The sequence below is a fragment of the Dipteris shenzhenensis genome, chromosome 1 (genome assembly GCF_047967505.1).
Source record: "Dipteris shenzhenensis isolate YYH24624 ecotype China chromosome 1, Dip_SZ_1.0, whole genome shotgun sequence".
In the NCBI taxonomy this organism is placed as follows: Eukaryota; Viridiplantae; Streptophyta; class Polypodiopsida; order Gleicheniales; family Dipteridaceae; genus Dipteris; species Dipteris shenzhenensis.
The window spans coordinates 5,922,658-5,944,505 of NC_141596.1; the positions used below are offsets into that span (position 1 = coordinate 5,922,658).

The following is a 21,848-nucleotide window of genomic DNA, read 5'->3' on the forward strand; positions in this document are numbered from 1 at the left end:
ATGTAGAAGGGGGGTGGGTGATGCCTGACGGGGGCCTGTAAGAAGTCGTCCATCCCTAACTACTGCCCACTTCCCCTCCTTATGTGCCTGATCACGATGCTGCAACAAGGATCCTCAACCTGTAGAGGGCTGAGGTCCTCATCCATGGAGATCGTTGGCTAATCTCGTAGTACTGACCTGTGTCGTAAAATCGAAAGTCGGGCCTGAACGTCATGGAGCCGTATGATCAGGGGCTGCCCTCGATTGGGGTCTCTCCCCACCCTCCACACCCTCTTGATCCCGTGCTCAGCTACACCCAGAGTAGAGGCCACCAAAGCCATCACATCTGACATCGGCGTAGCTTCAGTGCATGGGATCCGACAGACTCTGATGTTTTGCAAAATTGCGATTTGTTTCTAGGCTGTCCAAGCTGTGCAGGGATGATTGCAATTTAATTTTGGAGGCTTTTGGGTGTTGCAGCTGATTTTGGTAACTTTCCAAGCGTGGGTGTTCGCTTCTAAGCTACTTTTGGGGTTGTGCCAAAACAGAATCAGCTGATCTCCGCAGGATCTAGGGTTTTCCAACCAAGGTGACCTTTCTTCTGTGGATTCCTAGTAGAAGAAAGCTTGTCTTTGCTTGTTTTTGCCGTTCCCGGATTGGTTGCTGGCTAGTCATTGCGTTTGGGTTTCTTTCCTCGCGAAGAAGGGTTGATTTATGCTATTGGGCAGTGGCCAGAGAGGCTATAGATTGAGGCAACCCGCTGGGAAGTGTTTGGTTGTTTGATTGCACCAAAGTTTAACTGTTGAGGGCTTTGTCTTGCAATTGTTCAGCCGTGTTTGGCTGGTTGAGCACTAGGATGTGCGATCGCAGGAGTGGTTCAAACAATGGATGCTATTGGGGTCTCTGTTGCATGCTTTGGTTGGCTGAGGATACAGGATTGCCTAGTGACTGGATGCCGTTCACCGTTTGAAGTTGAGCAGGGAATTACAGGGTGGGCTGGACTTGGAGTCTACGGGCGTTGGTTTGCCTGTGGTGCAGCTTCCCGGAGAGCTTTGTAATCAACCGCTTGGCTTCAAATGAATGTTAAATAAATACTGCAAGGGGCGCCAACGTTTGGGGGCAATCGGTGTCTTTGTTTCTGAGTAGGAGCGCTCTAGCTCCCCTGTGATTTGTTTTGTGGTGCATATTTACTTGTCAATTTACTGTGTATGCTGTAATTAAGTGGATCCTACCACCCTTTACATTGTTGAGGCTGGTTTCAATAGCCAAAACGGTGGCCCTTGCGTGTTCCCGTTCGGCTATGTCGACTCATCTAGAAGTCTCCTCGATCATAGATTGCATGCTCGCAATCTCGGCCTCTACTACCGGTGTACTCCCTGTAACTGTACGAGCCTGAGCTGAACCATGTCCTGCCTCAGCACCTTGATGATACTGGCCTGCTCCTGGATATGACGAGCCTGCTCCTGAACCACTCTAGCCAAGTCCTGAGTGAACCTAGCCTGTACCTGGGCGTAGCGTGCCAGCTCCACCTCCCTGACCCATATACTATGTACCTCCGTGAGTAAAGTCTCCCATCTGTCCGGTGGGTCGATGAGACCTTGTCCTAGCTGAAACTGAAAGGCCTGAGGTACATAGGTAGGGGGGTGTGGCAAGATAGTGGGTGGTGGTCGTGCCATCTGAGCAAAGTTGGCGGATACCTGAGGTACAGATACCTGAGAGCTGCAGCTAGGTCTATGAGATGTTGTGCAGCCAACAAGTAACACCCTATTCAGGTAACATGCATTCTCCCTACGCAGCTTGCAATACAACTAAGCCAACGAAGAAAGGAGGTGGGATAACTGACATAGAAACATCCAAAAAGGAAGAGGCGAGTGTATACTCAGGATTCTGAACATGTGTACTGCAGAGGCAAGTTTTTGGGCTCCCTAGAGATCACCATTTGTATATTCATCATTTTAAAATCTTAGCACACGCTCCAACCTGATACCACACAAACATCTCAAATGGACCTTCACGTTGAGAATCATACTTTTGTACTTACTCTGCATTTTCCTGCTTTCAGGAGTCTAATAACTGCGTCTAATCTCTATTTTTGTCAATCATTATGAATGAGAAAGATGGACTTATTAGCTCTCTTCCATGGGGAATAACATGCACATATAGAAAAACCACTCTAATGTTGATTAATATATGAACAAAGGACTGATAAAGCCAGGAAGTACCTGGCCTGATGGTATTTTCTGGAAGTACAACAAAGAGGAGAGCTGTAAAACACAATATAGCTGTACCAATTGACTCCAATCGAAGACCAAGCCACTCATTCGCTGAGTTATTGTTAAAGTCCATCTTCATATTACAATTAAGCCGCTCGAAATTCTGCTGTGAAAATTCTTCCTCCTTTTGAAAACAACGGATGGTCTCAATTCCTGCAATTGTCTCTGAGAAGTGATAGATAAGTGGTGCTTTGGTGATTGAATCTAGACGAGTAATCTCCCTTGATGAGGCAATATAGAAGCTCTGCAAAAATCCCACACAGGAATCTTTTAAAATCAAGAAAACATGCATACTATGCTACAGACATTAATTTTTACATAATAAGTCATTCTTCATAACGCTTCGAAAGTCTAGGTTGGGGTTCCATTTTGTAGAGTGCCGTCCTTCACGTCCAACAAAAACGTGGTGAAGAGGATTTATATGGCAACCAGATTTCCAAGGCTTTCCACAATCCTGACAATTCGGCTGATTAAAAATGAATATACCTGATAGAAGTAGTATAAAACTGCAAGCGGCACAATCACAAACACAATTGGCCAGGTGGATATGCATATGACGATGATTGCACCGACAGTGGCAAAGTAGGAACCCAAAGCTCCACCCACGAAAAAATGTAACATGAAATCAAGGTTTGTCTGATCTGCTGAGAACTGTGCAAAATAAAAGTAGTAAGCTGTCAGAAAGTCGTAAAATTACATGGATTTTACATAACTTCTTTTCAATGCAAAAACTTTCCTTATCCAGCTACTGATCTCATTTTTTGTGGAAATGGAAATTGAATTCTAGACAGAACCTGCTACTTTTGTTTACATTTTTCTGCTACTTGCAAGGAATATCGAGAACACAGGAACAGGCTGCTGAAGGGGAAGCACTTACTCTGCTTAGAATTCTCCCGGAAGGTGTGGTGTCAAAGAAGGACATGGGAGCACGAAATATGCTGCGCAACATCTGTCCAAAAAAGACTTGAGCAGTTTGCAAACCTACAGCTGCTACCAATATCACACGAACCAGGACAGCTATCCAACTTGCTGCATTTAAAATTGTATAGACTGTTATGAATCTTCTTCTATTATAGGATACATTGGAGTCCGCAGGTATCTCCTCCGAAAGCCAAAAATCACTCCACATGAGAAGCCCTTGCCAGAGTGATTGATTTAGTAGCAGCATTACCACAGCAGGCCAGCCAAATGCCTTCGTAAGGTAAATCCAATACACCATCCAGCTGACTTTGCCAGTTTCTCTTTGCTCCTCTTCAATAAGTTTTGAGGAGCCTTCCTCTTGAAAATCCATCAAAGAGGTTGACTTAGAAAATGTCTCAATTAAGCCATCACTAGATGTAGGAATCCTGTCTCCCAGCTCACCAGCAGAGATAATTCTTGTAAAACTTTTTCTCTCAGGTAGTTCTTTGATCTTCCTTCCCGAACTGCTATGATTTAAGTCTCTTTTTGAATCATTCACGTGCACTAGATCCATTGCTTCATTATGGGCTGCAACCAATGCTTCAAAGGCTGATCCCTTGGTAAGGATTTCCTCATACCTTCCAGATTGAATTATTCTTCCATCTTTCATGACCTGTGTAGTAAATGCATGACAAATACAGTAGTATAAGACTTGATTCAATGGATTCAATTTCCATAGGAGACAATGAGAAACCAAATCGATAATGGAAGTTTCTCTCATGCACCACTAAAGCATAAATAACTTTGAGCTCTCTCATAAAAGAATACGACTATTCTAGTTGAAAACTAACAAAAAAAGGAATATACAAAGATCATCCTTTCTCCTGAGGTGAATGAACATCTGTAAGGCATGACTATTGCCAGCTATAGCAAACATGTCAGTTAGTAAGCCCAAAGTGCTCATACTCAGGTTTCAGTAAAATACTGCAGCATCTGAGCAAGAGTGTATCTCCTCTTCACCTGCTTCTAGCCATTGCAAGATTTCTTTCCCATTAGCTCCCAGCTGTTCGTTCCCTCCCTAAGTTGTGAAGTATTTTAGGAGGGGTTGAATCATTTAGAGAAATGGAAAATTCCAGTTTTAAGTCAGATTTAGGGGTGTAAAGGATTATGACTATTTTGCGAACATTTAAAAAGACATGCTGACTTGGTGTTGCGTATGCTTACAAGCTCATTCCTTAAAGTACTAATATGGAGTCAGAGCCGGTTCTTCTTTTAGTGCGCAAGAGGAACACTTGTGGACCAAGGCATGAAAAGGAGGCTGAAAGTGCACACCATTAAAGGGGTATAGAAGTGTGCATGGGGTTGCTTTGGTGCACGCACCTTAAAGTAAGGTGCGATTCAAAGCGTTCAGGGCATGGACCACTTTGACTTATATGGTGTGCTCCTGCTGGTTTTGTTTTGTTGGTGCTGCCTTCCAGGCAACGCTCTACTAACATTTTTTCAAAAAAGTTACCTCCCAATCGGTTTTGGACACTCATTCCATCTTGCAAATCGATTTTGCACACTCATCCCCTCCATTAAGTCCTTCTATTCTAGGGTTCTCTCTCTCTCTCTCTCTCTCTCTCTCTCTCTCTCTCCACCCATACATCAACTATCGATCTACACCATAAAAGTTAGAAAAGGCAGTACTGTCGGCACATCATTTGTTCCCTTGTTTTGTTTTGAGTTGATTGTTTTTTTCCCCTTTTTTTTGGGGGGGGGGGGGGGAGTGGGGGGGAGGGGGTGTGGGAGGACGGTGCACATTAAGGTAAGGTGCCTTCCAAAGCGTTCAGAGCATGGAACACTTTGAATCATGTGGTGCACTCCTGCTGGTTTGTTTTGTTTTGTTTCTCTCTTTTCTTTTCTCTTTTTTTTGGTAAGGTGCCTTCCAAAGCGTTCAGAGCATGGAACACTTTGACTCATGTGGTGCACTCCTGCTCGTTTGTTTGTTTTGTTTTGTTTTTCTCTTTTCTTTTTTCTTTTTTTGGGGTGGGGGGTGTTTCATTTTTAATGGGTGTTGGGGGTTTTGGCCCAAGTGTCCTCTCCAAATTTCCACAAGTTTTTACCAATCATGCGTTGGATAGTTCCTGGAGCTGCTTATACATAAGGCATGTTACAATCTACAAAGAGAAGCCTATGCCCAGCAATAATGTCTTAACAAAAGTTTTGCTAAAATATCTGATGGTTCCTAGATCTTCCAAAAATCATAGCTCAACATGCATGAATAAAAATCGAGCATGGTTTGTGATAATAGAGAGAAAATTCAAAAGAAAATCCATGTGCAATCAAAACAATTCTTGACATTATGTGAAAGCAAATTGGACAAAACATATTGAAAAATAATTGAATTAATGAGAGCGATGAGGCCATGGCTATCACATAATGTGCTACATAATGGATGAATTGATAAACTAGAGGAGCAACATGTGCAAGGCCTATCGATTAGGCTCTTGCATTAGATATGGTGTTTACTCTATATCAGTATTGAATGGATGTGTTTATGCACTTGCACCAGGCCACTAAAGTTTGCATTGAGACATGTACAACCGCAACGCAAGACAAACTCCAAAAGCAACTGAAGACCAAAGCCAACATACACGACAATACCAAATACAAAAGCTGATGGCAACCTACACAACACACAGAATTCACAACAACAACAGAGCACAAGCAAAATCCCGGGAAACGGAAAGACGGGAACATGCACACAACAAACAAGCACAGCAAGAGATAACACACCACACACAACAAACAAGCAAGCTCGCCTTACAATTGCTGACACTCTCCACCAAATTAAGATCTTGAGCCTATGTCCAAGCGGATCTTGTCCCCTTGCATTCGCTTGCTTTCAGAATCCTTTTCCTCGAGCATGCCTTTAAACCAAATTGGACAATATTGTCCATCTATCCATAGCGACTCCTTGGCAATTTTATGCTTGAAATCTAGAGCCCTCTGGGCTGTCTATTAAAACTCACATCCAACTCATCAGACTAGCCAACATATCTCAATACTTCGACAGCTTTACCAATTCAAACTCATATCCAACTCATCAGATTAGCCAACATATCTCAATACTTCAAATTGCATTATATACATGTAGGGCAGTACAAATGTGAGGAGGTAAAATGGGCATGTTAAAGGTTAACTGTAGAGTGCACAATAGAGGAATCATCACCTCAGATCTTCTAACTGAATGATGCAAGAAAGTAATGGTGAAATGGAAGGCACTTCAGTGGAGCAGAACACAGTTAGTTGAATGTGACGATTCAATAGTAAAATTGTTAGAAATCGCTCCTCTCTGTACCAAGCTCTTCCAAAATCATCCAGCAAGCAAGCAACCATTGATAGGAACATTTCCTACCAGTTTTAGTGGTGACCGAGATGAAGATTAAACATGATGAAATCCCTATGACCGACATCAGGAGTCAACATCATCTCGAAAGAAGTCCAACAAGGGCTTAGGTTGAATGCATCACCCTTCAAGGTTCGTATGGCAAATCTTTGATTGGCGATGCCAAACGGTATGCTCAAGGCTGCATGCATTAACTTAAGTCGCACTTACATCACGGTCATATACATCGTGGTCAAGATGGAAAGTAGCAAGGATACCCCATGTTGTTGGATAGGGCATGGTTGAAAAGAGGAAAAGTGGTTATATATCTAAATGAATCCAAGAACATGCTAAACTCATCCTCTATAAACATGGCACATAGTGCAATTTCAATCCCAAAATAGTCACACATGAGGTTGAAAACCATAAACTCCATCACGCATAGCATGAACTAGCTACTATGGTTGAAAGGAGCAAAAGTGGTGCATAATTGAAAAAATGATACGGCCAAGACTAAGAATGAAGAAAAGGGGATGCAGATAGTGATGGCAAAAACCACAATCACAAGAATGCAAGCTTGAATGCGGAAGAAGCATATGCTTGACATAGAAGACAAGCTATTGGTGGAGCGACAATTGAGTAGCAACACGAATGCTATTGGATGAATATTGTGTGGAGAGCGACAATCGAGTAGCAACACGAATGCTATTGGATGAAGAGGAACCGAAATTGGGATTTTTCACTAAAGACAAAGGACACAGGAAGGTTCAAGAAGAGCCCACGAATCACATCAAGAAAATCAGCAGCAGCAATGTCCGAATCGGCGAGGGACAAGCCATCAAAGAGCCCACTGTGGATCTGAAGGAGAGCCGAAACTAACCCAAATCAATGAGAACTTGCTTCAGGAATTCATCGAGCAAGCCTAAAAACTCTTTTGGCAATACAAAGATGGACAAACTGATGTACATGGGTGTAAGGGATTAGAGCTTAGAGCCTATGAGTGTCTGTGTAACGATAGATGTGTGTGTACGTGCACGTGTATTACCAAAAACGTGTGCGTGCAAAAGCTCATAATCTAAGTAAGTGGAAGCTTGAATCTAAACATCTTTCAACATCTTGCACCTTCTCCTTGAGCATGATGCATTTTTATCCTCCATAACCTAGCTGCAACTTTCTTTCACTATTGTTTCTTACAAATCGTATCAGAGCTTGGAATGCTTTCACGTGCTGTCCTCTAGAGTCTCTGAGCTCTTGAGTTATTCCTGTGACCCTCATTTATACGCTTGTGAGCAGACCGTAGAAGAGAAGCACATTTCTATTCGAGACAGTCCCCTGCATGAAATGAAGTATCGCCTGCTTTATTAAGTGTCGCCTGCAGCTGTGAGGGCTCTATGATTAATTTGCAGCCTCTCTTCTCCTGATTGAAACGTCTCCCAGCTTCTCTACAAGCGAAAGCAGGTGCAGCAACTCTCCATCTGCAACTGTCAGACGTTCTGATTTTTGGTGGCGGTTTGTTTCTACATTGCCTCCATAGGCTGTCCTTGGTTGCACTTAAGTATTAAAAGGAATTAAATTGACAATCAAGGGAACGTCTTAGATCTGGTTGGGAAGTCATAAACGTAATTGATCTCAAGCTGCTACATGTAGAGCATTGAGCTGTCTTACGGTGTGGGATCGTGGGATTTTCTTCACACTTGCAGAATATGATAGGCGGTAGCATAGCAGGCAACTACAAAACTCCTCTTTGGTTCTTCATGGGTCGACCTCTTGGCAAAGGGCTGCCTTTGACGGCCATCCCACGCAATGTTCATCCTTGATTTTTCTTAATGCATTCTTTTTGAAGGACTCGCTGAATTTCAGTCGCCTAAATGCATTTATCTTTTTAACAAAAGAAAATTAGGAGCTTGATTGAATCGAGGCTCACGAAATAACAGTGGATTCAAAAACTAAGAACTCTCCATCTCCAACCTCCATTGAATATAAGAAAGTCCTTGGGTCTCTCATTGGCTTCAGCTTCTTTATGAGAAGATGGTTTTGCCTTTGCACTTCCAATATATCTTGTTCTTAGTAAATTTTGGTTTCTAAACAGAGAAAGCCAGAGTCTAATTTGCGAAAGTTTGCTACGTTTCTTGCTGGTCGTGTTTGAAAAAAAAGTGGGCACTTTACAGACCTTCAATTTTTTAATAGATGCATGTAGGATACTCTAGGCCACTGAAATCCCAGAATCCTTATTTAAAAAACACAATACTACCAAACTGCATGTGAGCGCTGAATCCTGCAGGATGCAGGTCATCAGTCATGCTCAAGTGTCATTGCATCATGGCCTTAATCATCCTTATCCCCTCCATTGTTTGAAGGTGAAGCATGCCCAAAAAAATAACAAATTTGCAAATGTGTTATTAGCGAACGTCTGCTGAAGCATGCAAATGCATTGGTTTGCAACCATGAAGCAGACTACATACAAAACAAGTCTTTTGAAGGATGATATGTACTGCCACGCACGTTTAGCCACTTTGATCATTCATGACAGAGCACACAGACTCAGATAAACTAAGGCCTGAAGTATCACAAGCATGAGACCATTTCCGGACAAGAAGACTTTTTCTGTAATAGAACCTTATATGCTCCTCTAAAAGGGCATAGGACACAATCTGAAACTCTGGATTACAGGCTTAGATCATTCTAAATACAAAATGGAAATCTTTGGGATAAAGAGGCAAGGACAAGCTAATTGAAGGGTAAGCCAGTAAGTCACTCATGTCGCTTGTTGATGGGTTTGGGGTAAGGAGTTAACTGAACTAAATACTATGTCAAAGACTGATACATAAAATTGGCTTTGTAGATTTAAAAAGGTATTGTAATGTTTTCTGTAAAAATAAATTCCGCTAAATACGAAAATTTGAGAGTACTTAGCCTCAAAATCCATACAGATTTTAACCTAGGAAACAACATTGGTGTATTTGAATTATGCGTGGTGCAGAAAAGATCTGATCTCTTCTCTTTGTCCAAACATCATAGTCTTACAATGAACGCATATCTAAAAATTAGAGAGCATTTAAGCCTCAAAAGAACAATACAAACATAACCTAGGAAACAACTTTCTTGTATTTTCATTATGCATCCTGCAACAAGAAGCCTCATTGTATTTTGGAAAATCATTCAAGAGAACTTTTCATTACCAGAACAAGGTCAGCTCCTGTTAAAAATTCAACTTGATGAGTCACTAGCAAAATTGTCTTCCCCCGGAGGAGTCCAAGTATACATTCCTGATCAAGCATCACAAATATCTCAGAAGAGTATATGAACGCAACTCACATAATTGCAACCAGCATGAGACCAAAATTTCCCAGAGATACAATGCATCACTTCGTGTATTGAAGACTTAAGCCTTAAATGGAAATTCTGCTTCTTTGTAAACTAATCAAGTAGAACGACAAAACCATATCATGTTCCTGGAGAAAGACAGGAGAGGGGGGGGGAGAGAGAGAGGGAGAGAGAGAGAGAGAGAGAGAGAGAGATTTACTTTGAAAAGGTGTGAGCCTGTATGAGCATCAACAGCACTGAATACATCATCAAGAAGATACACATCACAGTTTTGATAGACTGCACGTGCAAGCTGGATTCGTTGCCTCTGCCCACCACTTAAGTTAATTCCCTTCTCTCCAATCTCTGTCTGATCCCCATGATCCATGGCAGCAAGGTCAGGTTCAAGTGCACATGCCTGCAAGACTTGATTATAGCGGACATGCTCCATCGTTGCTCCAAACAATATGTTTTCTTCAATGGTGGCATTTTGGATCCATGCGTTTTGTGAGACGTAAGCAATCCTTCCACTTATCTTTGCCTATTATTAGCCATGATAAAGACACAAATCACATTTTACAATCGCACGTCTCTCTCTCTCTCTCTCTCTCTCTCTCTCTCTCCCCCCCCCCCCAATTGGGCTGATCCACCAGCCCAACCCGGAGGTCCTGGTTTCAGCTAGGGGGTACACTCAGCAATGGCAAATATGGAGCAGACAGGCTTCTCGAAATCCCCTTCCCCTACCTCCTCCCGGCCAACAAAACCCTTTATTCTACAATTGCATCGTTGGCCCTCAAGAACAGGTTTTCTATCCACAGCAAGAAGTACGAGAGCTACGGTTGCATATGGCAACTCTGACAGTACAAATCCAGGTTCTTGAAGGGCCTGGTGCTTAAGCAAGCAGTAATTGACAAGGTAATGCAGGCTTACAAGGCTTCTCCTCTTACACCTCAATTGATTTCTAGAGTCAAGGATCTAGTTCACACTACAAGATTAAGGAGTACGAAGTCAAGTGCAGCAACGCACTGAAGATCAGAATTGGAGGCCTTCCTAAAGGCTGATCAAAGAGGAGGATACATACAATGAGACTTTAGCATGGATCAAAGCAGCCACCCCTAACATTGAATGTCTGGAAGATGAAGAGGAAGATGGGATAGATCCCACTACTAATATTCGTCATTCAAAAAGAGATGCAAAAATTACACTCAGCACACAAGATCTATGAATCAAGCTTCGTCGCCAATCATACAAGCTGAAAGGGACCAACTGAGGAGCTCACACGAGCTCAACTGAACCAAAAGTCAACAGAATTAGCCAAGGTCAAGGCTGCTAGGAAGGATGGAAATGGGTGGTATATTGTGAGGGCGTGCATCAAGGGTTTAAATCCAAAATAAAAGCCTTCAGTCGGATGCCTAGACAGGAGCCTTGGAAAGATTTTTTTCTTACACAGCTTTCAGCTTGTACACCATCTCATGGGGGAGATTGGATGGACAGCTCGATATGGATCTTTACTTCAGCCCATCTTAGATCTCTCTCTTCCCCTCTCATGGCTGCCATTCTGAAAGCTTGGGGCAGCTTCAGAGGCACTAATTGGAGAGTTCCACCCTCCTCTCGCGAAGAAATAGACAGGCAGCCAGTCATGTGGAATGACTATATATTGGATGAGCATGGCAGATCACTAGGAGTGTCACATTATATGCAGTGGTCTAGATGGGAGAGGGGACCTGCTTCCACAATAGGGGCTTTTAGGAAGCTTCCAGAGGATCAGAGACTCTTATCAATTGGCCACCTCAGAGGGAGTGCAGTCAAGATACAGCAGATAAAGGTAGCCATACCAGAAGAGTGGATAGATACAGATAGCATGCCAATCACAAAGTCCACTTGGTTGGGAGCTTTCACGAGGTAGCCATACTTGAAGAGTGGATAGATACAGATAACATGCCGATCACAAAGTCCACTTGGTTGGGAGCTTTCACGAGGACGGGTATTCCTTTACAGGTTATTACCTTGCGGGATGCACATGAGGAGACCCTTGTCTTTGATGTTCAGTTGGGAGACAAACTTCTCAGATCTTTAGATGATATTCTTTTGGAGGTTGCCTTCTAGCCTATTAGGATTGCAGGTTACATGGAGTGGGGCACGGACTCACAGTGGTATCTTGATCCTGACCCTGTTCTCCTGGCACTTGGGTCTTGGAGACTCTAGTTATACGGTGGTTCCCCCATTCTGTTTTTGCACTGGGACACAGGAGTGGAAATGGATTGATGAAGGGCACCGAGAGAAGAGCATCCCCTTCTTTCGTTACACAGTCGGAAATGCCAGGAAATTTCAGCTTAGCAATAGAGGTTGGAGGCCCTCCAGAGCTCCTCATTGGGATAGTTTTCAGATTTTTGCAAAGGTGCATAAAAACTTTTGGAGGAGGCTCTGGAAATCGCTGAGGAATAGAAAGATCACTCTCTTCTTTTGGCTTTCTATTCATGGAGAGATTGCAGTGAACCTGTGGAGTTCCAGGTTCAGGGCTGACCCTACTTGTCCTCGATGCCACGTAGCAGTTGAGTCAGTTCTATTGGAAAGGTCACCTCCCCATCTGTAAGCCCCTATATGAGGAGAGCATGGAGGGGGTGAACCTAGGGTTTGAGCAGCAGCATAGCTGCCATGTGGGCAAGAATCAAAGAGAGAAAAGTATCCCGGGCAGATGGTGCCTGAATGGCGGGCCAAGTGGAGGGTAGTGGGCAAGGTCATAGCCTGCAAATAGGCCCGGAACATGGCGACACATGGCAGGTGACATCAGCGAAGGTAAGGCTGCAGTACGGCAGCATGACGGAGCTGGTGGAGCAGGTTCAGAGGGCTGGAACAGGCCTGAGCAAGGGCAGAACCAGTAGGACAGAAGGGGTAGAGGTGGAGGCTATGGTGGGCCAGCGACCTGGCCATAGATGTGCCCAAGGGTAGGGCCCAATGGGGGCTGCCCTTGGGGCCTGACAGCAGCCCAAAAGGGCTTGGCAGAGGCCCTTATATTAGGGCTTGGAAAGCAGCCAACCAGTCGGTTGGTTAGGGCTGCAAGCCAACCAGCCAGTCGGCCCATTTAGGGCTGGCTCGCCGGTCAAGTTGACAAGGGGCTCAGCCCCTATAAAAGGAGGGCCTCCAGCCCTCATTCAACGTCATCTGGAGCAGTCCTCTAACAGCAGACAGGAGCAGCAAGAAGACTAGCCTTGGGCCTATCCACAGGAGGTGAAGGTGACCCTGAAGGAGCTGCAAATTGAGCTTGGGTGGCAGACCAACTAGGCTGGTTTCCAGACAGCAAGGTGGAGAAGATCTTTGGATGGAAAGTCTACTTACGCTCGAGGTGGAGCACGCGGGCTCGAGTCTAAAGATAGCCGGCACATAGGAGAAGGGCCTTGTGGTAAGATCAAAAGGCCACACCATTGGTGGGACTATGGATCTCTCTTTAGTATTGTGTCCATAGCTTTGGACGGAAATATATTACTTTGGTGTCTTCTATATCCGGCTGGTTCATTGTCTATTGATGAGTTTGCACACCTATGCTATGCACATAAGTTTAAGAAGTTTGTGATTCCACACCCCACACCACACTATGTGAGCTCCTGGGTTATTCTATCAATCTTCCGCCATGCGTACCTATGGTTGACAGACGTTTGATGCGTACTGTTCAATATTAGTACAATACTAAACGAGCTAAAAAATCTTCGGCGTACGTTCGATACCCCCAAAAAAAATACAAAGATTTTAGAGTTTTGGAGTAGGTACTTGTACAAGCTTTAAAACTTATACAAACATGTAATATAGGTGCTTGATGGAGATAAAGAGGGAGAGAGATGAAGATGCTTGATGCAGCTTGAGCCTCGTCACTTGTTGGAGATGGAGAAGGGAGAGTCGAGACTCAGAGTCGGAGGTAGATGCTTAGTGTGAGATCATAGTGAGGAGAGAGGGGGTTTATATGGAACCTTGCCATTTGGGAGGCCCAAAATCAGTTTGGCAAAACAACCACCAATACCAAAACCAATCATCCAAAACAAACGAACGCAAAAAAAAAACCACCAAAAAAAAAAAAACACAACATACGGATCGTACGATACGTTCCATACATTGAACGAGGGCAACCATGTGCGTACCCTCTATTGGTCGATTTCTAACAAGTTCAGCATTGCCTCGGGGAGTGCAGACAGGCGAGGACGGTCTGGAAGGGTGTTGCTAGGATATTTAGCATATTTCATAGAGCACCCTTCTTCATGACTTGGGGATCAGTGGCATGGTTATCTCTTACTGGCCCTCAAGTGTTTTTCGAGGGACATGACTCAGACTCAGCCTTCATTATACGACGACACTCTATGGAGTCATGTTCTCTCCAAGATGTTCCCTTCACTGCTTTCAGAGTTGCTCATGCCTCGGTAGACACATCATGGGAGATTCTGGCTAGCATTGTAGCTTTGGCATATTTGGAGGGCAAGATGTGCGGAGGTGATGGAGGGTTTCCTGGTTCACCCTTCCTAGTCTATGGCCAATATATGGACTAATACTATACACACACTGATTGCCATCTGGGCGAGCATGAAGGGATCCTCCAGAGCAGCTACAGCCTGGAGAGAGACTTTTCTCAGAGTTGGGAGAGGATCTCCTTTCTTCTCTGAGTCTCCTTCAGAGTTGAGGTGGCACTTTCAGCCTCCACCTTGGATTTTTGTTAGCTCTTTTTGAGCTGGTTTTTTTTTTCTCATGCATGGCATGATGAACTCCCGCATTAGAGCTTGCTCTTGCGGTTTTCATTCATACTCAATGAAGTAATTATTTGGGGGGGGCGGGAAGATCCATGGATGGCATCAGTCTATTCAGCAAAGGTTTTGGCACACTCAAAGAGTTTCTAGCTCACCCTCATTAATGACATGTGGTTATTTTACTCCTTGAGGCCCAAAGACATAGAGATGAACTCCAACAAGCACAGAGGATAGCACGAGAGGGACCATCAAAGCCTAGTCATAGGACGATCACGGACTTTTTCTCCAGTCAACCGAGCCAAGGGCACCAAGGGCCCATAAGTACCAAAGAGACAAGGCAGAGTGCACGACTCGATAGACTTGACCTTCGGTGGACACTCACATGAGGACTGTAGATATCTCCTCTCTACTAGTGGACGTAAGGAGGTAGACCACGAGAGTTTTCAGTGGCACTTGTCAGAAGATGAGCTTCCTTGCAAAGGCTACAGAGGAGGAGGGAAGGACCCGAACAGTCTGGACATGCTGATCAGCACCGCGATCAGTCACTAATTTTGTTCCCAGACGATGCCAGCCCTCACTAGATCCTGAGCCACTGTCAAATGAAATCATTTATCTATCCTCAGCCTGTTGGAAAGGTCACCTCCCCATTTGTAAGCCCCCATATGAGGAGAGCATGGGGGAGGTAGACCGGGAGATATTGGGGCTGTCACATGGGCAACGCATGAGCTGCCATGTGGGAAGCTGTCAAAGCATGATCAATGGCAGGCCAAGAGGTGGCGGCAAAGGGCAAGCCATGGACCTGCAAAAGAGGCAGCAGATGAGCAGCTACGTGGTGAGCTGTCTGCTGGCAGAGAATATGGGCAGGCTTGGGGCCTGCATCAGGCCTGACAGAAAGACGGAGCAGCCCCTGGCTATGGCGGCCTGCTTGGCGCAATGAATGGGCAGGCATAAGGCCTGCAAATACGCCTGCAATAGGCGCAGGAAGGGACAAAGGCAGCAGCCCAAAAGGGCCTGCCAAAGGCCCTTTTATAGGGGTGGTTGGACCAGCCAACCAAGTCGGCCAGCATGCTGACTGGTCGGCCAGAATAGGCATGGCTGGTCGGTTTTTGTCAGCAGCCCTTGGGGGCTAAGGAGGGCCTCCAGGCCCTCATTCCACATCTTCTAGAGCAGCACTTCAGGGAGCAAGAAGGAGCAGCAGAGCAGCACCAGTTGGGCCTATGACCAGGAGGTGAACTGGGCTGAGGAGCTGCAGACTTAGCTCACAGAGGGCTGCCTACCTAGGCTGACACACAGGGCAGCAAGGTTGAGAAGATCATTCTGGACAAACTGTCTAGAGACACTCTAGGTGGAGCACGCGGGCTCCAGTTTAGAGGTAGCTAGCACATAGGAGAAGTACCTTGTGGTAAGATTAGAGGACCACACCATTGGTGGGACTCTGGATCTATCTCTTTTGTATTGTGTCAATAGCTTTGGACAGAAATATATATTCTTTTGGTAGCTTCTATATCTGGCTGGTTCATTGTCTATTGATGAGTCTGCAGTCTGCACATCTATGTGATGCACATTAAGATAAGAAGTTAGAAGCTCTTGGGAATCGACTTCCACGACTGGAGAACAGTGCCCTTGCGAGAAGGAGGGTGACTCAGGTTCAGTCAGGTGCATTTAGAGTTCTGATCTTCGGAAGGTTGAGTTTGTTCGACTTTGCTGTGTGGTTTAGCAGCAGAGATGTTGATCTCAGAAGCCTCTTCAGCCTCTGCTCTCCCTTCCTCCTCTCCCAGATTTCTTTCTTTCACCATCCCTAACTTTGGAGAGTCTGGGAAACTGGATGGGACAAATTACCCGATTTGGAAGGTGAATATTAGGAGTCATTTAATGGCTCGGAAGCTATGGAAATTGCCAACAGGAGTGGAGGCGAAGCCGGAGGGAATGGTGGACAAATAGGGGAAGATACTCATGCCAATAGATGGAGAGGAGCTCGAAGCTTGGGAAGATAGAGATGCCCATGCCCTGGCATTGATCATAGGGACTACAGCGGATCTGTGCTTCCTCACATCCAGATGGCCAACACGTCACTAGAGGCGTGGACCATTCTGAAGGCTCTGTACGAGCCAGACAACACATCCCGGATCTTGCTTCTTCAACATCAGCTCTACAACCTGGATATGGATGAGGGAGATTCGGTACAAGACCACTTGACGAAAATCAAGGTGGTGAGGGATCAACTGGCATCACTTGGTTAGAACGTGGACTTGTACCATTTGGCCTTGATGGCACTGAGGAGGCTACCTAGGAGTTTCAAAAGCTTTGTTACAACTGTGACAGCAGGACAAAGGACCAAACCTTTGACTTTTGAGGAGTTGAGTCCATTACTGCTCCAGGAAGAAGCTCTACAACAACGACAAAGATGAATAGGCGTTGTTGGCAAAGGATTACGCTGGCAAAGGGAAGGGCAAGCCTAACAGTGGCAAGTCCAAGAAGGATGACTCTAATGATGAGGACACTTCCAAGAGGAAGCAAAAGAAGAAGTGCTTCTATTGTGACATGGCAAGCCTTTTTGCGAAGGATTGCAGAAAGAAGAAGGCGGATCAGAAAAACAAGAGGGAGTCCGACTCAGATTCAGAGGGCAACACAAAAGCCAAAGCTAATGTGGTAATCGAAGAGTTGTTCTTATTGACATCTCTGTGTGTTACTGAGGTCAGATATGCCGACCTAGAAACCACAGTGATGATGCCTGATATTGAGATGTGGGTCGACGAGGAGTTAGAAATCTTTGTGAAGGTGAAGGAGAACATGGAGTTCTTGGTATCTTCCAGGTGCGTGGCTGTTGATACTGACACGAGGGTGGATTCCATAAAGTGCCCTGAAGTTTCATGTTCAGATGGATGCTGTACAGAAGGGGACAGTACAGGATTACACAGGATATGCCTCGATGAGGTGCATGGTTTGCTTTCAGAGCAAGCACACAAGCAGTACAATGATCTGGCACGTACTTGATGTTCTCAATTTGAGCCTTTATAGCATGCTGTGGAGAGACTCTACTCTTCATTTGTCTCAGGTAATGCGAGATTGGAAGGAATCGGCCTTCTTCAAAGGCAGAAGGGAAAGTAGCTTCTATATCTGGCTGGTTCATTGTCTATTGATGAGTCTACACATCTGTGTGATGCACATTAAGTTAAGAAGTTTGTGATTCCACCCCACACCACACTGTGTGAGCTCTTGGGCTATTCTATCAGTCTTCCGCTGTTCGTGCCCTCTGTTCGTCGATTTCTAACACAGCCCACCGGTGGAGCACAGACAGCATACACAGGTCCAGTCACCGGATGGATAGGTGATTTGGCGGCCGACAGCCAAATCAGCTATCCATGCCCTTTGCCAAATAGGGAACTTTCAAACCATGCTCGGAGAATTGTCAAAGCCACTACTAGATGGTCAAAATCTAAGGAGAAGATCAATATAAGCAATAGGGTCAAATAAGGCTGTCCCCTCTCCCCAATTCTCTTCTGTTTATGAATTAGAAGATCGGATCAGAGGTCACAGTGGAGAGGGAGCCAAGTCCACTCCTACTTATCCATGTGGAGGATGTAACTCTCTTTGCAAAAAACGGTCATGGTAATCGGAATACAAAACAAGCAAATTTCCTTTACATTCGAAGGGGAACCCCTAGAAGCAACCACAACCCACAAATACCTAGGGCTTGAGTTTGAGAACAACTACAAGTGGAATGCAGGCGTGGAAAGAAGAGTTATGGAAGGTTTGAAAGCCTTATACAGCTTTCAAAACAAATGCAAGAAACCACATCTATGGAGCTTAAAAATGAGGAAGTTCCTGTACACAATGCTTGTTCGAACTATGGTCCTCTATGGGTAGGCACCTGGATTCTCTACAGAATATTGAAAAAGTATACAAACAATTGACAAAAGAATTCTCATAGGCTTAAAGTGCAAACCCCCTACCCCGTCAGGCTAGCGGAGACAAGGATGATGCCCCTCAAAGGGGAAGCTCTTGTCAGTACTCAGTATTTCAGATTCTATGATTGTGCATATTCAGGATGCAAGTGTGCAAAAGGAGGCATGGGATACTTTGGCAAAACATAACATACCTTCACAGTTACAGCAGTACCAAGCCCATTGAAAATCAGAATGAAATGCATGTTCTTGTTAACAAAGAAATCAACATGGCAAGGAGACTTACCCGTCCAGATACCTTCAGCATCTCTCCAAGCAAAGCTGCCAAGAGAGAGGATTTTCCTGCCCCAACTGTTCCAACTACAGTAACGAGTGATCCCTGCATGATCTCCATATTTATATCACTCAAAGTGGGCCTGCTTTCAGCTTTGTCCCATGCAAAAGTTCCATTCTCCACAACAACAGGAAACTCATCTACAACAGGATGCCTTGTCACTGCTCCTGATTGGAGCTCATTGCTAAGCATGAATTTATCCAAGCGCTCAAGAGAAACTAAGACCTGGGATGCGGCAATGAGTGCCTGAGGAAAATTTCTGACTGGGTTTTGAAGTATTCTGTATACAGAAGCTGCTGTGAAGACTATAGAAGTCGTAAGGCTTGTGTTAATCAAGATTGCAGTTAAAAATGTGGCAGTTTGGACGAAAGGCAGAGTGTTCCACAGTACAAACATGTTGAATGCCGTAGAAGCAACAAATCTTGTCAACCAGTTGTACTCGGTTTGTCTGTATGCCTCAACTCTCTCACGAAATTTCTCTTCCCATGCCTGTAACTTGATGACTTTGATGTAAGCAAGCGCTTCAATGATTGCCTTCATCCTAGTATCCCTATATCTCATCACGAACATTTGATAGTATCTCTGCTTGCCTGAAATATATGCCGTGAGAGCGCCTATAACAATCAAAACGGCCACCCCAGACACCGAAGACACGCCTAAGACGTTGAAGAGAATAAGCACGCCGATCACAACCTGCAGTGGTACAGCCCAGCAAAGATGCAGCTGCAAGCAGGCATCTGATACTTGCTGGGCATCAACTACCATATAATTTGTGATCTGACCCACGCCATGGGATTGCCTGGCTGAGCTGGACAGGCGCAATCCTTTCTTATAAAGCATTGTCACAACAGCAGTTCGGATATTGTTGCCAAGCTTGTAACAGAGGAAATTATAGTGGTGATAAGTGAACACTTCAGCAGATTTGGCGAGGAACAAAAGTATGACAAGGACGTAGCCATCATACCTAGAAATATATTCCCCACTGGCATAATCAGTGAAGCTTGGTATAAGAAGAGGGCCACCGTACATGACGAAGGATCTCACGAGCTGCAAAAACCCAGTGACGACTATCTGAGGCCAAAAACATCTGAGGATTGTCCAAGTGACAGGACGAGCAGAATCTGGTTTTTGCGGCCAGTTAGAGGTAAACAAGTTGTACATACTCGCTGCCTGGTCAGCAGGTGCTAGCTCGGGAATATCACCAATCTCGAGGGAACGTTTCGACCCGGCGACAAGCACAGGAGTTAACCACGAAAACGTGGTTTTGCTGAAGACGCTAGCTTTAGCAAAACCGCTTATAGATCCAATGCTCGCCACATTTTCGGCCTCGTTGCTTAAAAGAGGCTCGTTGAAACTGCTATCTACGCTCAGTAGAGAATGAATGCCTGTGCGCCCCTGTGTTCCCACATAGAAGAGATAAACCACAGCAAGAAATTTCAAGAAACTATACATATCCTCCACCTCAAGAAGCAGGTCGTAAGAGAGACCTGCTGACGTCAATCGAAAGATGGAACTTAAGAGCTCCAAAATGGAGACAATGAATGTGATAAACCACCAAAAACGGAGGGCCATGGGATGTTTGGCAACATGGCCTCTCCTCTCGTTGTTCAAGATTGCGATGCAGGCCACCCAAGCTGCAGCTTCAATGCAAACGAACACCTCTTCGCGAATCGCATCCCGGCTCCACCCATCGTGCAATCCATCCCAAATCCCAAAAGCTGCAATGCCGACCGAAGCAGCGCCCAAACATGTAGCAAGCACAAAAGTAGAGACGAAAGAGGCATCCGTCTTGTACTTGCGAGATGGGTCTGCGAGGAGGCGGGAGGCTGCAAGAAGGGCAGACTCTTCGTCGGCGAAGCTACGCAGGCTGCAGCAGAGGGTGTGACCAGCGGCGACGGCGAGGAAGAGGAGGTTGATGAGAGAGGCGACGGCATGCTGGGGGCATTGAGCGAAGAAGAGGTAAGCGAGCCATTCTTGGGCTTGTTCGAAGGTGGAAGCTGCGGGGGGGGGGGGACCGGAGTTCCAAGGACCGGAGCAAGAGGTAGAGGTGATCCAAGACATGGATGAAAGCAGGGAAGGAAGGAGAAGGAGAAGAAGAAGAAGAAGAAGAAGAAGAAGAAGGGATGGAAGTGGGCGAAAAACCGAGGAGGGAGGAGGTGATACAGCAGCAGGTACTGCTGTTCAACTGAGTGAAGAATGAGTTCATGGTGGTATTTGAGGGAGGGAGAAGGTGAGTGGGAGATGGCTGGATTCTCTACGGAAGATTGACAGTGAGATGGACGTATTTGAAGTGGAAGCATGAAGAGGAGGACGACTGTAATTGTGCAGCTCATTCATTGTGATTGTGGAGCCCATTCATTCATGGCAGCAACAAGCTTCGTTAGCTATTCTCGACGTGCTTACTTGTCTTGATTTCCACGCTCCACAATCTTAAGTCTTTGACTCGGTACGCTGCCGAGGTTGTCGTTGCCACCTTGCTTCCCCGTGACCGTTTCCTTGGGGAACGGACCTCGGCTGCCCATTTCCCAAACCAGGAACCTCTGATTCGTTGTGGAAGCAAACTTTCAAAGAAACGAGTACCGACCTTTGCTCGACGTTGATGGCGAATGATGTAGTGGGTGACGTACAACTATGGGCCAGTGGGTTTCTTGTGTGGGGAACCCTTTCAATGCTCTTGAGTTGCTATGTCGCCATCTCCAGCGTCCTTCTACTACTTTTACTCAATTGCTTATTAACCTGTACAGCTCGTCCACAGTCCACAGTCCAAAAATTGCAATTCTCCTCTCTCTCTCTCTCTCTCTCTCCATTCCAGCCCAATTTCGCAACCAAATTGTAATCCTCCTCCTCTCTCCATCCCACAGTCCACCCTCCCAATTGCATTTTGGAACCGCACCCTCCCTTCCTCCTAGCGCTCTTCAAAGTCCAAACCATTTGCATATTATACGACAGACCGTCCTATTCTCTTGGGTGAGTGGGCTCTCATGAGAGTTGTGATTGCCCTACAGATCAACTACAGGCTCCTGAATTCAATTTGAAATCCTCGTGCTATTAACTTTG

The 21,848-nt window shown here is 45.3% G+C and overlaps 1 protein-coding gene across 1 annotated transcript in view; it reads right to left on the minus strand.

Annotated features, from left to right (window-relative positions):
* Positions 1 to 20,994, minus strand: part of LOC147905291 (ABC transporter C family member 4-like) — a 49,875-nt gene extending 28,881 nt beyond the window's left edge. Inside the window, exons 1-6 of the mRNA XM_087398139.1 lie at positions 18,744 to 20,994; positions 10,046 to 10,366; positions 9,702 to 9,788; positions 3,130 to 3,825; positions 2,739 to 2,903; positions 2,202 to 2,496 (exon numbers count right to left, since the gene is read on the minus strand). Of these exons, the coding sequence (XP_087254265.1) occupies positions 2,202 to 2,496; positions 2,739 to 2,903; positions 3,130 to 3,825; positions 9,702 to 9,788; positions 10,046 to 10,366; positions 18,744 to 20,852 (3,673 nt within the window). The 5' untranslated portion in view covers positions 20,853 to 20,994. The remainder of the gene's footprint in view (positions 1 to 2,201; positions 2,497 to 2,738; positions 2,904 to 3,129; positions 3,826 to 9,701; positions 9,789 to 10,045; positions 10,367 to 18,743) is intronic.
* Positions 20,995 to 21,848: the final 854 nt, after the last annotated feature.